Source organism: Helicoverpa zea, chromosome 21 (assembly GCF_022581195.2).
Source record: "Helicoverpa zea isolate HzStark_Cry1AcR chromosome 21, ilHelZeax1.1, whole genome shotgun sequence".
NCBI lineage: Eukaryota > Metazoa > Arthropoda > Insecta > Lepidoptera > Noctuidae > Helicoverpa > Helicoverpa zea.
Window position 1 is genome coordinate 3481238 of NC_061472.1, and position 14699 is coordinate 3495936.

Genomic DNA, 14699 nt, shown 5'->3' on the forward strand with positions numbered 1-14699 from the left:
TGGAAGAATTACTTAGGGTTTAAGTATAAGGTTCAACCACAATACTACTATTAAAAAAATTGAAGAGTTCGCTTGAATGCGCTAAATTCAGGAACTACCGTACCGATTGGAAAATTCTTCACTGTTAGCCAATTTATTGAGGAAGGTATATTTTTTATCCGGGTGATTGTAACCGAAAAATATAAAATGAGTATGTTGGTTGACCATATAATTTGTGACATTCATATCCATTACAGGTGCAAACAACAGGCATCTAGACACACGGCAGTGTGTCCGCCAAGTTCGAGCAAAAAAAGCGACACACCGGCCGTGGGTTATATTACACGAACCATTTCGGGCCAAATTCGACCCCCCTGTAACTCAAAATCTATTTTATTTACGCATATCAAATTTCTAGTATCTATTGAGACCCCCTCACTTATCTAAAATACAAAATTTCATTAATATACCTATTGTAGGTCTTGAGATATTGACGTCAGAAAATCGCTATTTTTACTATACACTCACTGACTGACTGATTCACTGACTCACTCATCAAAAACCTAGAACACTTCCAATGGTCGTATTGACTTGAAATTTGGCATGGAGGTAGGTCTTTATGTCAAGGTAAAGGGAAAAATCTGAAAATGGCCAAGTGTGAGTCGGTTTCAAAATAATGAAGGTGTTTTATACCCGGTGTAAATTTATACCCCTAAGGAACTAAAACGAACTAAATTTATCTATATTTATATAATATATCTTCGAATGGTTTGTATTTAGTTTAGTTAGAAGTAAAATAGTGTAGTTAGAAGTAAAATAAAAATCTGAAAACGGCCAAGTGTGAATCACTTTCGAAAATAACGAATGTGTAACTTTGATCCACGAACATAATATATGATAACATGTCATGTCAGTCAGTTGGTAAATCTAGTCCATTTAGTTAATCTAGTTCATTTCTTTGTAAGAAACATAGTGCATATTAAAAAATCTAAAAGATAGTATAAATGAGACATTCCTTTAACTAACTTCATCATAAGAAAAAAATAAAATAAACAACCTTACAAAAATAAATGAAATCCCACCCAAAACAAAAATGTGAAAGACTGCCAAGTTCGATAATATGGGAATGCTTCGCCTATTAAAGAAGTGAGATCTGAATAAGTACCAAGTTCCATACACATACCTCAGTTAAAAATAGTTGCTTGCTAATGATGTTACTTGGCAAGTTTTCATACACCGTTATAAACCTACTAAACGCAATGAATCAAGTATTTAATTTTCTATTAAAACTTGCCAAGTAACATCATTAAAAAGCAACTATTTTTAACTGAGGTATGTGTATGGAACTTGGTACTTATTCAGATCTCACTTCTTTTATAGGCGAAGCATTCCCATATTATCGAACTTGGCAGTCTTTCACATTTTTGTTTTGGGTGGGATATATCTCAAGAGTCTACACAATCGTTTAGGATTATAAATCAATTTTCGCATAATCTTCAATGACGAGGTAAAACATATCAATGTAGCTATTCTTAACAGTTTCATTGAACACTATGTACTTATATCGTGACCAACAAAGTTCAACGGCCATTTTATTAGCTTTTCAGCATAAAGTTTCGTGAATCCAAGTTATATTGCATTCAGCCTCCGTTTGTTTTGAATTATGCGATTTTTATTTACTTTTGCAAATAAATTGCTATCGTAGACGAGTAATGGAGCTTTTGCAGTCCGTTTGTTGGCTTTGAATCATTTGTTATTGTGACTGGAAGGTTTTTTCTGGGTTCTTTTGATGCATTGTAATTTTTTACCGGTTTGCTGAAAGGGGGATGAGAAGAGAGTGCATGTAGTGGAAATGGAAATGTTGATATGGATGTGTTGTGTGACAAAAATGGATAAAGTTAGGAATAATTACATTAGAAGAAGTCTGAAAATAGCTCCAGTTACAGAAAAGATGAGAAGCCAACGGTTGTCATGGTATGTTCATGTATTGCGAAAGGATGAAACACACGCAAGAAGAGGGAGAGGAAAACCGAAGAAAATACGGACTGATTTTCTGAAAGATGACATGAATAAGAAGGTGTATCGTGGTAGACACATATAAGCTTTAGAATATATAGTATAGATTCTGAAGTTTTATTTTTAGAGCCTCTTAATTTCTAATGAAGAATGTTCTTATTCTCTTTTAATCATAACCATCACAGAACCCGCAGTACAAACCAAGAAAATAAAACAAAATGAGACGTAAACTTTTCCGAAGTTTTCAGACGACAGTACAATTCGCGTGACTCCACAAATACTGAACGAATGCCAGATGACAGAAATAAATGGCTTTCTCAATGTTGCTACAACAAATAAACTGGGTTTGATGATATTTCAAAAAGGAAATTAGATTTGCGGGAAATAAATGTAGTTTTGTACTAAGTTAGTGGTTTATGTGAATATTTTGTACAAGGATATCTGTTGTGTATTTTATTTGAAGAGTAATGTGGATGATATATTTTATTGTTTATATTTTTATTTAAATTTTACTGTTTGCATTGAAAACTGAAGGAGTGGCTCTTATGTTTCAGTGTTATGGATTTGTTGAAACAAAGTTTGAGGCCGTATAAGAGTTTAGTAATTTTTTAGGGTCATTGAATGTTGCGTCAGATGAAATAAGAATTTATTAACTGTGGGCTCAATTTTGATGACCGAGCAAGCGAAGGATTCTAAAATTGAAACACGAGCGTAGCGAGTCGAAGTTCTAAATTCAAATCACTTTGCAGCTCTAGAAGATGAAAATGGCTTTTGCACTTAGATATTGAAGAGTAACACTACTATTTTCGAGATGGTGGGATGAAAAATCTATTTCCCCGCACTCGCTACGGTCCTTCGTAATGTAATTCATTTTTTCTGATCATGTACAGCACGTCATCATGACTGTTTTGCTTAATTCAGTAGTTCTTCTAATCTCACATATGTCTATAGTCAAAAGAGGAATACAATTTACTAGAACTTAAGACTGTTAATCACACCCTTTCTTAAAGTACCTATTACATCATACCATATAAGACAATACCATAGTTTAGTAAGCTTATAAATCCGGCATAACAGGCTCGCATTATTCACGATAGCTACAGGCAAATTGAGAGCAATTGTGCGCGGGTGGGTACACGCTAAGAGCATTTAACCAAAAAGAGACGCCAATGTCTTCCTTTACTGGGTGTAAAGTCTAAGGTTTTTATTTCATATAGAACTATCATCGGTTCTTACGAGATATATTGATATATCTAGGAGGGAGTCTCTATTTAGTCTATTTAGGACCGGGTAAGCCGGTTCCAAGAGGATCTTATGAAGAAGAACCGGCAAAAAACTCCGTAACTCCTGTTTTCAATACAAAAATGGTTACAATATTTGACTTATTAGTGCGTCAAGTTTATGCTTATGTTTGATCTTTTCTTTACGGATTTAATTCTAATTTGGCAGTCTTTTTCGATACATTCGTGTTAATATTCGGCTCCAGTTGTCTAAACATTCTAAGTGCACAGCCCTCGCAATGCAGGTCCGATGCGCGGAGAAAGTGCATCGTGGGCAGATATGAACGTTGACGGCAACTTGTAGATATGATTGTGGGAAATCTTTAATTGGGTCAGTTTATTTGTAACAAGTGTAGCCTGTGTGATAAGGAAATTGAAAACTTTTGATTGAAGAAATTATTTACCTAGTTCCGTAACTGGAAAAGTAGTGTAGAATTAGGGTATGGTGTTTTTGAATTATCATTGAGATTTTCATGATGCAGGAAACATAAGAATAATGTCGGGACACATAATGTCGGGACACCTTTTTCACACACGGTCGGTTAGCCCCATGGTAAGTTATTAATTAACTTGTGTTATGGGTGCTAACACAACTGATAAACTACATATAGCTACATATATACATATTTATAAATACATATCATAACACCCAGACCACGGCCAACAAGCATGCTCATCACACAAATGTCGACCGAACCGGGAATCGAACCCGGGACCTCAGGTTCTGCGGTCCGGCGGCATGATGACCATTGCGCCATCGAGGTCGTCGAAGAATAGACTATCTACTTAACTCAAAGTTTGGGATTCAGGAAGAGTGCTAACTTTGAGAGAGCTCTTTTATTCTTCTTTCTTTGAAGCTACATTAGGCAGACATACTTACTTATTGATATATTTTTATATACAAGCTGTTGATTTGCATCCGTGCCATATTCAAGGAGGTAATTATGCTAATGATTCTCGACCCAATTCAATAAAAAAATTGGTACGAAATTTTTTTTCTTTAATTTTTTTTCGGAATTCCATAAATGTCATCTAGCCTTATTTAAACTTAGCGCGTATGTTACTGGCGTTAAAACCGTGCTGCACCCTCACACAAACGCAAACACAAAGCATACGCAAAGATCACTCATAAATTTCATTCATAAAATTGGATTACTTCGGAAATACCACGACATTACAATGACAAAAAAAGCAGTGCATATTAGTTATTTCCCATCTACTGTAATTCCAATCGATTATTTACGTATTGTATGTCCTCCTCCTGAACTATGGCACAAATGCAAATCAACACCTTGTATACGTAAGGCCCTTTTATAGGCATGCGTTATGCGAATTTCGACATTTTGACGTTTTAGCGTCCATCGTTGACTTTTGATATTTTTTGTCACGTTTTTCCTTTGTTTCAACAGTGTCATTCCATATTTTACCATAAAATTGCAAAGTTTTCTTTATACCAACAAACCCTTAATACCATCCTAATTGACAAAGCACAACATAATGAGTCATCCGTATCGCAATCTGCACATCTGTGACGTAACGCGCAGGAGCGGGGTGCATCACTTGCGCAAGAGTGCTTGCAGGTCCCACGTGTATTGGCGTGCCGAGGCGTTTGTGTGGTTAAGTTGTGTTATTAGTGTGTTTATATTCGATAATTATTAAAAAATAAATTATATACGAATGGCCTTACTACAAAAACTTAAACCCCTGTTTTACACTTGTCTAAAAAAAATTTGGCTGCAAAATGAACCATATGTCAACGTCATAATTTGACATTTTTTTAGACAAGGCATAAACTGACGTTTAAAAGTTTTTGTGGTAAGACGGTTACCGTCTTACCACAAAAACTTTACCTATCTAATCTGTTTTTAAGATTAGAAGGTGTAGGTATGCATAGGATAATGATAGAAAGGACTACCATTTTACTATTCAGGATTGTTAAGGGAGAGTGAGGGAAAAATAAAGGTTAACATACAAAATTATCTAAATTCTTTATTTAGGTACTTACTATTAATTAACAAACATTCGTTTTTATAATTTGATCTTACCTACATCTAGTAAACTAAAACTCACTGGTAAATACATACGCAATTGATTTTGTTCAAAATATAAAATAATGAAAAAATTAAACTAAAAAATCTGGTTCTTAATATTATCTACTTCTTAATTCTAAATCCTAATTATATTAAATTTTAAATATTATCACAAATGACAAAACATGTACTTTTCAATTGAACATGTTAGAACCATATACAAGCTATCGTATTGCTAATATTAGATTTCATTTAAAAAATAAACAAAAAAGTAATATGATTGATTTTAAAATTAGAACTCCACCGAACAAATTAAAAAAAAAAAATTTACACAATTTTCAACATTTGAATTTCGAAATGTAGTCTTATTCTGGATAATCAATCAATTATAGTTCGGCCATTCAGAGAATGCGTTCCTGACACGTCGCGATTGAACTGACGACGTAACTTTGCAATGGCGTTGCAGTTACGATAAAAATATTTTTGCTGGTTGTTTACCGTTTTAACAATTGAGGAGCATTAAAACAACATTATTATATCAATAATCAATGAATGTTATAATTTTGTGCCAAACTGAGTGTCAAATAACTTGGTAAACAATATTTTTCTAAATCTATACTGCGCTATTACAAGGTTATGTCAGCGGTTTATATTTTGTAGTGCTGTGCTAAAAATAACAGGCAAGTATCGTAATCTGTTCTTATACAGTTATAATATAAAATAATACGTTTTGATTTTCTTTTTAAGAATTGGAAAATAATGGACTATAAGACTTAATTATAACTTTTATGAAAAATAAAAATAAAACTATGACCAAACCGCATTTTTATACTTAGATTAAAAATGGTAACCCCAAATGGCGTTATGGGCCGCCATTTTGTGACGCTAAAACAGTCGTCCGTTGTCGTTTCGTGCGCATAGACCACGTTTTTCAAGTGTTTTCGATCTGTTTTTATTTGATTACCCGGCTTTTGTTAGACCGAGATATCAGGATTGATTCTGTTATTGATAATAATATAATTATACATGTAGGCGAAGATGATGATGAAGACACCACCTCCTCAAGCAAATCGGAGTCTGATTAATATTCTGTTCGCACATTCAATTCAATGTACTTGTAACAAAGAATAAATAAAACAATTTTATTATATGAATATTACCTTTTTTTGGTTTCCACTTAAATAACTAAAATATAAAACAAATGATTCCGCCAATTTAAAACGAAAATAATCTTAAAATAATGCGGCGGTTCATTTTGAAGGAACGGTAACGAACTCAGTGTTATGTTGTGCCCATCACTAGTCGTGACTAACTGATAGGTGTCAGGAACGCATTCTCTGAACGGCCGAAGTATAATCACTGTATTGGTAACTTTACAATCTCGTACAACCTTAGAATTATTTTTTCTTTTTTGAAGAAATGGGCTTTTTAATTTAATGCTTTTCTTCTTTTTCAAAGAAATCTTCAGTCAAAGGCACGTGCGATATTTGGTCGTAAGTGTACGCGTCGAAGAATTTCTGCGTTACATTCATGGCGTAATCAATGGCGTAGTCCAGAATAGGGCCGCCGAAGTCTTTCGCTAGCGCTTGAGAATCCGCATTTAGGACTTGAAGCACGTTTGCACCTGAGGAAAAAAATACTATTTTAAAGAAAAATTACCAACAAAATTATTTTAACGCCAACTTTGAAAATCACAATCACTAAAGGAACTAAGTAAATTGATTATAAATTGTAAATATTTTGTGTCATACCTATATTTCCTCTTACATAATTTTTGAACTGTAGCCAACATATTTATAAAAACAAATGATGGTGTACGATTGTCAAGTCATAAAAAACCAATTGGACCAGAAACTCCGAGAAAAAATCAATTTTAATATCTATTTGCGAACACACACTAGTTTATTATGTGCCGTACGTGCCCAACTATTTTACCAATAGAAATAACCCCATAGCGATTTAACATTGACTTTGCCATAACATGACATTGAACATTGGTCAATATTTGGTAGTTAGTTCGTTGAAAGCGGTCAAGGGCGATATTTGGCCGTAATATGTACGCATGAAGCGGACAATACAAGGGTAGGCAGACCTTATGGTATGTAAGGAAATTATTTTCGCGAAGAATCTATGTACGTACTGTGATTTTATTTTTAGATGCGATTGAAAAAAAAAGATAAGACTGTTAAGTATTTTTGTGATCGTGAAATGGTTTTATCTTATTTTTTAACACGCTCTTTATAGGTACTAGTTTTGGCTATCAGTTGATGAGAACTGCTTCACGCAACCGGATATAAGACCTGGTTAGCCTGCCTCGATAAACGGGCTATCTAACACTTGCATATTTTTTCAAATAAGAGCCGATTTTCCGAGTTTCAGAGATTAGCGTGTTTAAGCAAAAATATGTTAAAAAAATAGGTTTATATCTAATATCAGTAAACCTGAAACTATGCCACTAGTATAAAACTACATTACACTGACAGGTACCTATTTATGCAAGAACCACTATAAATGAAAATTAAGATAAGTATTGAAGGCCAAATATTCTCTGTCGTGTTCATAATGCATAACTTACAATTTATCCTATTTACGTTATTGTACTATGATCTTAGTAAATACGCAATTTCTGCACAAACACGAGTTTTTCTACTTAGGTACTGGAATTTTGTTAGAATGACAATGAAAAAAGATTATAAAAACAAACAAATCGTTTTTGTTTAATTTAAATAATATTATTGCAGTTGTAATATTATGTGATAGGTATTTATGTATAATATTTTACACAAAGAATTTAACAAACTAGCCTTTTCAATGCAATATTTAATTGTTGCTACGAGCATGATGGATGCGATTTCACAAGACTTTGGCATTAATAGTCAAGTTCATCGAATGCAATTTGAGTTCATATGTATCATGCGAAGGTATTTAGTTATTTTAGTTTAGTCGTTAAGGCAGTAACTATTATAGTAATCTGTGGTTAAGGGTCGATTGTTCACGACAGTTACCGAGGCCCTGGTTTATAAAGGGAGGAACAAAGCTCAATTTTAGTCTGTACAAGTCTGATAGCCTTTCAGTTCCTCTTACTTTGTTTATCCTGGAGTTTTTACTTTATATAGGGACAATATATCTGTTACATCCCTTTTATCGTCCAGTGGGATGCTGGGCACAGGCCTCCTCTCACACACAGAAGGATTGAGCATTAATCACCACGCTTGCAAAATGCGGGTTGGTGATTTCAGACTAAATAGTCCAGGTTTCCTCAAGATGTTTTCCTTCACCTTTCTTATCAGCCATTGGTGTCCAAGATATACTTAGAAAGTACATACAAACTTAGAAAAGTTGCATTGGTACTTGCCTGAACTGGAATCGAACCCACACCCTCATACTCGAGAGGTTGGTTCACCCACTAGGCCATCACGACTTTTTTTAGGTACATTGTATACTGTACTATAAAGGTAAATTAATACTACTCACTGATCTGCGGGTTGCCTCTGATGAGATTAGTGAGGTTCAGCTTGAGGTCTGTTCCGTAGTCAGCCTTGTACTTGTAGGAGTTGATCTTGTAGTGACCCTCGCCCTGGTCGTTCAGCAGCACTCGCTCCACCACTTCTAGGCGAATGCGCTGGTTATCTGTATAGGTTTATAGTTTAATAAATACAGGAAAAGTGTAAAGATTTTGAACTTAAAATGGTCGAAAGAGGGAACCATTTATTCAAGCATATTTTCGAATCATCCAAAAGTTATTGAAGGAAGATTCAAATTTGGTTTGACGTCAAATGTAGCATCGCAAACTAGTTGAATGAGGTACAGAACGTCATAAGTCAAGGTCAAGTGTGATGTTATGTGTGAAACGATATCTAGCTGAAAGAAAACTTAAAGTAACCCCTTTCCTGCATGGGGATAACACATAAAATACTTGTAACATTTATTCCGTGTTAGATAACAAGTCTAAGAGTCTAAATTAATACATCTACTTGACGCCTATTGACGCCTACAGAGATGACGCCTGGACTCTGAATATGTCGCACGTATAAAAACTGAGTACTGTAAATGCGCAATAATATACGCAGTGAGAAAGTGGTGTAAACTTACAGATCTTAATCTTGGCCTGTCCCTCAGTGTCAAGGTTGAAGAGTAGCAGTCGCCCCAACAGGCTGTACTGACCGCTCACAGTGAAGTTGCAGTGCATGTCGAACACGAATGTGCGCTTCTTTCGACGGGATCTGTTACCAGGGAATATAGATTATTAATGCAGATATATAGAAAGTGAGGTTAGCTTTGGAAAAAGATGCTGCTCCAAAGCAGCTGCACCAAAATTAATAATAATAAGACCTGAATACTTTTACATTATTAATTTGTACCTAGTGTAAGTTATCCTAGCGTATTTTTATGTTTTTTATACTTTTGTTTATTTGTGAACAGTATTGTGGGCTAGAATATTGTTAATTTTAATTATGCATGTTTTTATTTCTGCTGTATATTGTATATTCTGGCTGTTTGCTGTTCCTATGTAATAAAATAAAATAATAAAATAAAATTACGCTGTGACATGAAAATAAATAGCCAGCCCTTTTACCCAAAACTGAAGTTGAATGGGAAAATACCAGTTTAGTTACTGCTAAACAGACAAATGTGTTAGGGATCAACTGTTTAGCATTTTCCGAGAATACGTGAATCATATTATTTTGAAGACTTACGAGAATGTGTAAGTAGGGTGACACGTCTAATTGTTAGTCAATGGACATCACAGATTTCCACCTCTGTGTAATTAAAACAAGGAAATCCAACTACTTAATTAGATTTTAGTAGGTACTTATACTTGTTATTATCCTCAGATGATGACTTTATTGTTAAAATATGAGTTTCCAGTTTGATATTGAATATTTAATAACCACTACGTGCCTCCTCTGACAACAAGTCTATATTTCGAGGTATCGTAACAGACCAATAGTATCATAAAATATGGGGATTGATATTGGCTTTATTTTTCAATCCTTGACAGTCATCATCATCCTCCTGCCCTTATCCCAATTTCATTTGGGGTCGGCGCAGCATGTTTTCTTCTTCCATACTCTTCTATCTGCCGTCATCTCACAAATCCTTGGCAGTCATTGGGTCATATAAATTAATAACTAGTTGGGGAAAGATTAGAAGATGAATAGATTTTCCGGGTATATATTCATTATCCGTTTTTTCTGTAGGTTATTTAAAAGTAAAAAAAAATAAAGGTCTGTATAGTTCCTATCTACCAAAAGAAGGGCTGGTTTTTCCAAGTACTTAATTTTCTTTTCCTGTTTATTAAAATCAAATGAGCATCAAACAATGACTCATTGTTCAGAGATTCAGACGTTTATTATAAGTGCCCTATTGTATCACGATTTAGGATGAACCTTGCGATAATGACGCTTTATACTTTAGAACGTATATTATAATAGCATTATTACGCACCATGCTGTATTATGTAGCTAGCAAGTAAATAATATATTCGTCGCTACGTGTTTCTCAAATAAGTATCTTCATATATTATAAGTTATAAGTATATCGTTATAAGTACTTATATAAAAACAATACAAAAGCTTCTTTAACATATAAATATATTTATCATGTTTTTCGCAGAAAATATAATGAGATCTAAGAGGGCTGGCTTATTCTTTGGACAAAGAATTAGCATTGCCATTCAACGTGGCAATGCAGTTTTTTGTATATAGTATTTTATTTTTGTATAAAGATAAGTAGTTCAAGTTTGTGTATATAAAATGTAAAAAATATGTTGAGAAATAAATAAATAAACTAACAAATGAGATCTAATAAACTCCACATAGGTCGTTAAAAATGGAGATTAGATTTTATTTTTGTTCAAAACCCCATGCTAATGAAAAAACAAACTTACCAACATTACAACAATTTTAAACCTCATAATAATACCGAAATTGCATAAAATAACAACACAAGATTATGTCAATTTATTCGCGAAAATAATTGACGTGTTCTGACGATGATATCTAAGTATTGAATATTTCAGAGTGTTGCAACTTACTTGTATCATTGACTATGCATGTAGGGGTCAGATTGTAACTTCTAGAATATTGTAGAATTATTTGATATAATACTGATTTGGGTGAATATGGATATCTAATAACTTGAATGTTTACATTTAATTATTTCATTAAGATTCACCACTGCATTTTATAGATAAACATTTTAGACCCTGAGAAAAGACAGGCAACTTTTGTCCCGGTTGTGGGAAATGATTCTCCTATGACGTGGGAGATACCGCAAGGAGCAGATATCAGGGAAAAACTTGTCATTTTTTTGTAATCTGTCCAATAAAAATTATTAACTTAAGTAACTTCGAAATTTTATTTGCTGAGCCGGTCAATCTCAAATCATACAAATATCGATTTTGCAAAAGCTATCGAATTAAGCCTTCTTGTAGAGAATTTGCTCTAGAATTACTGTAGATAGTTATTTGCCGTCTCAAATATTTGAAACCTGTCATTACCATACAAGCTAAGTCGCCAAAAATCACAGGAATTAGGTGCGTTTACCCAATATGTTTTAAAATACTGTGTTGCAGCTGAATCTGAGTGTCGGTTAGCTCTGTACGACCTCCGCTCACTATATTTTGCAATAGGTGAAGAAACTCTAAAGCCTATGTATGTGTTGTATGAAATATTTGTCGTATCTTATGTTTATTTTATACTGGATGTTTCTCGCGGTTACACCCTTGTTCTGTAGAAATTGTTTCAGTCATCATCTCATCGCCTAGTCTTTTCCCAACAACGTTGGGGTCGGCTTCCAGTCTACAATGTTTTCCATAGAGCGACTGCCTATCTAACCTCCTTAACCTAACATTTTTCCAGTATCCGGAAAAAAATATAGCCATATGTGGAAAGGGGAGACGACCGTACATCTGTAAGATTTCTTTCAAATCGATTGTTTTAGAGCATATTATAAAGAAATATTTCCTCTATAAATATGAATAATATTAGTATTCAAATATATTTTATTTATAGTGTTTTGAGATTAATATGGATATAGGTTGATTTTTAAATGAGTTTGCAATCTGCTATAGGTGTTTGTAGATTGCTTGAGCAATTCAGTAAGATAGAATGATTAAACAATAAATACTTGTATGTATAAATGGTGAAAAATATAACAATATAAATTTTATAGCAGCTTTTAAACTTTTTTGTGCATATTTTTTTTCCAACGTTATTATTATATTTTTGTGCCTGGATATCTCTCAATTTTAATGTAAGTGTACATCTGCATATTTTTTACGATTGCATAAATTCAAAATTGGTTTTATGATGCTAATTAGCTTGCATTTAGAAAAAAAAGTGTAATTTTGAGTTCATTTTCAAGGTTAGGTCTTTGTGTAACCTTTACCGTTCTGCACTTGGTTTTGCATTTTTTTTTGTTTTCCTAAATGTAGTGAATTTATGATTTCCGTACTTGTGTGTAATATTCCGTTCAAGTTTTTTTTCATAATTTAATTTATGTTTTAAGTAGGTATCTATTTATTTATTTAAATGTATGTATTTCTTTGAAATAAAAGCGTCGATATCTGAATAAATATACGGAGAGAATATTAATACCTGGTTTTTATTTAATAGGTCAAATTAATAATATAGTAATTTGGAAAAGTGAAACAAGCAACCTTTCCTGTATGTTGGCCTTGATTTCCAAAAAGGTTAGATTTTGAATTCGTTAGCCTTCACGTGTTTTTGAGTTTGCAAAAATGGTAGTTTATACTCAAAAGTTACTTGACATTTTTCGGTAGTCGTCTAAGTAAAGAGCGACATTATTTTTGCTGATAGCCAAATTTTAGTATAGTTTCGGGAACTTTGTCGAAAGTATTTACATATGTACTAGAAATCTATACTAATATTATAAAGAGGAAAACTTTGTTTGTTTGGTTGTAATGAATAGGCTCAAAAACTACTGGACAGTTTTAAAAAATTCTTTCACCATTCGAAAGCTACATTATCCACGAGTAACATAGGCTATATTTTATCCCGGTACGGGCAGTAGTTACCACGGGACGCGGGTGAAACCGCGGGAAAACGGCTAGTATATTATAACACGATATGGCCACATTTTTTTTATTTTTGTTATTCTGATATGTTAAAATAAGTTGCACAGTTCCAAAGTCTTTAAGGGAAGAACCTGGCAAGTACCTCCATGGATACCTACCTACAGAATAAGGTAAAGCCTCTTAAAGGATACTTACGAAACTTTATCAGGAATACACGAACTGAGTCCCTGTAACTTGGCATTGTGAAAGGTCATCTTCAGATTCCCGGGGAGGGTCATACTGATGTTCTTGTCCAAGTACAACGGGTCCAGGGGCGGGATCCCGGCCTCCGGGATTCCTTGCACGATTCCCGGGATTGCGTCCAGGGTGGCTTTTGTGAAGCACTCATCGCTTAGCTCGGAACAGGGGTGGATGTAGTCAGCTGTGAAAGGAATGAAAAAAAATTTTAGGGCAATCGGCTTTTCTAGTAGGGGATGTTATTTTTAGTTAATATATCTGGGAGCTTAATTAAATACATGTACAATGACGTAGAATTTATATACAACCTTTAAAAAAACCTAATATATCATTATTTCAAACCAATAGATTTTATGAATTTTCGTTTATGCTTAGGTAAGTGAAAATTATTTTCAAAACCTTTGTGGGATAAAAAAATCTTCATAAATCATATCATAGATGGAAGCTATTATTTTCACACATCATTGTTTCGACTTAAGTAACGATGCACATTATCTTATCACAATTAAAACAACACGTTTAAATTGTTGGTAGTCATCAAATCCAAATTCAAACAATGAATCTCGCCAGTTACATTCAAAATTCGAACGCAATTCAAAATCCGAACTTACGCAAAGGAATCAACTGGAAGCTGCCATAGATACAAACACTTAACACCACAAACACAAGATGGCTGAACTTCGACATAGTTTTTATTATTTATTAATCACTTTTTTTTCTTCACTAATTTACGCAATACACACTTCTGTTGAATACGAGGCCTGTTACACGAATGTTCGCTGGCTTGTCTAAATGATCTTTAATTTCGTAGTGATTAAACAACACTTCAAGGATTTAAGGTGTGATTTCATTGGTGCGACTTAGTCGAAGAAGGCCGTAGACAGCGGCGGCGTTCGCGCGTTTGTCTCAGTCTTTCTACACGCGCACGACGTCAGGTGTCGTAAGTTTGTTGTGACATAATTATGCAAATTGTTTTATCGTGGACTGCCAATATGGGGGCGATACACCGATATAAGTGTTAAAAATAAAATTAAAAATTAATTGTGACTTCATCTAAATAAACTCGATAAATATAACCATTTTTAAGAGCTTATTAATAAATATAAGTGCCTCTTT

General features: G+C 33.8%; 1 protein-coding gene across 1 annotated transcript; it reads right to left on the reverse strand.

The window, feature by feature from the left end:
- Window positions 1-5244: 5244 nt before the first annotated feature.
- Window positions 5245-14392, reverse strand: LOC124640968. Its single transcript, XM_047178957.1, has 6 exons — window positions 14195-14392; window positions 13542-13767; window positions 9398-9528; window positions 8780-8935; window positions 6660-6929; window positions 5245-5693 (listed from the first exon to the last, which is right to left on the reverse strand). The coding sequence occupies exons 1-5, from the start codon at window positions 14268-14270 to the stop codon at window positions 6739-6741; spliced, it is 780 nt and encodes a 259-aa protein (XP_047034913.1). The 5' UTR covers window positions 14271-14392; the 3' UTR covers window positions 5245-5693; window positions 6660-6738.
- Window positions 14393-14699: the final 307 nt, after the last annotated feature.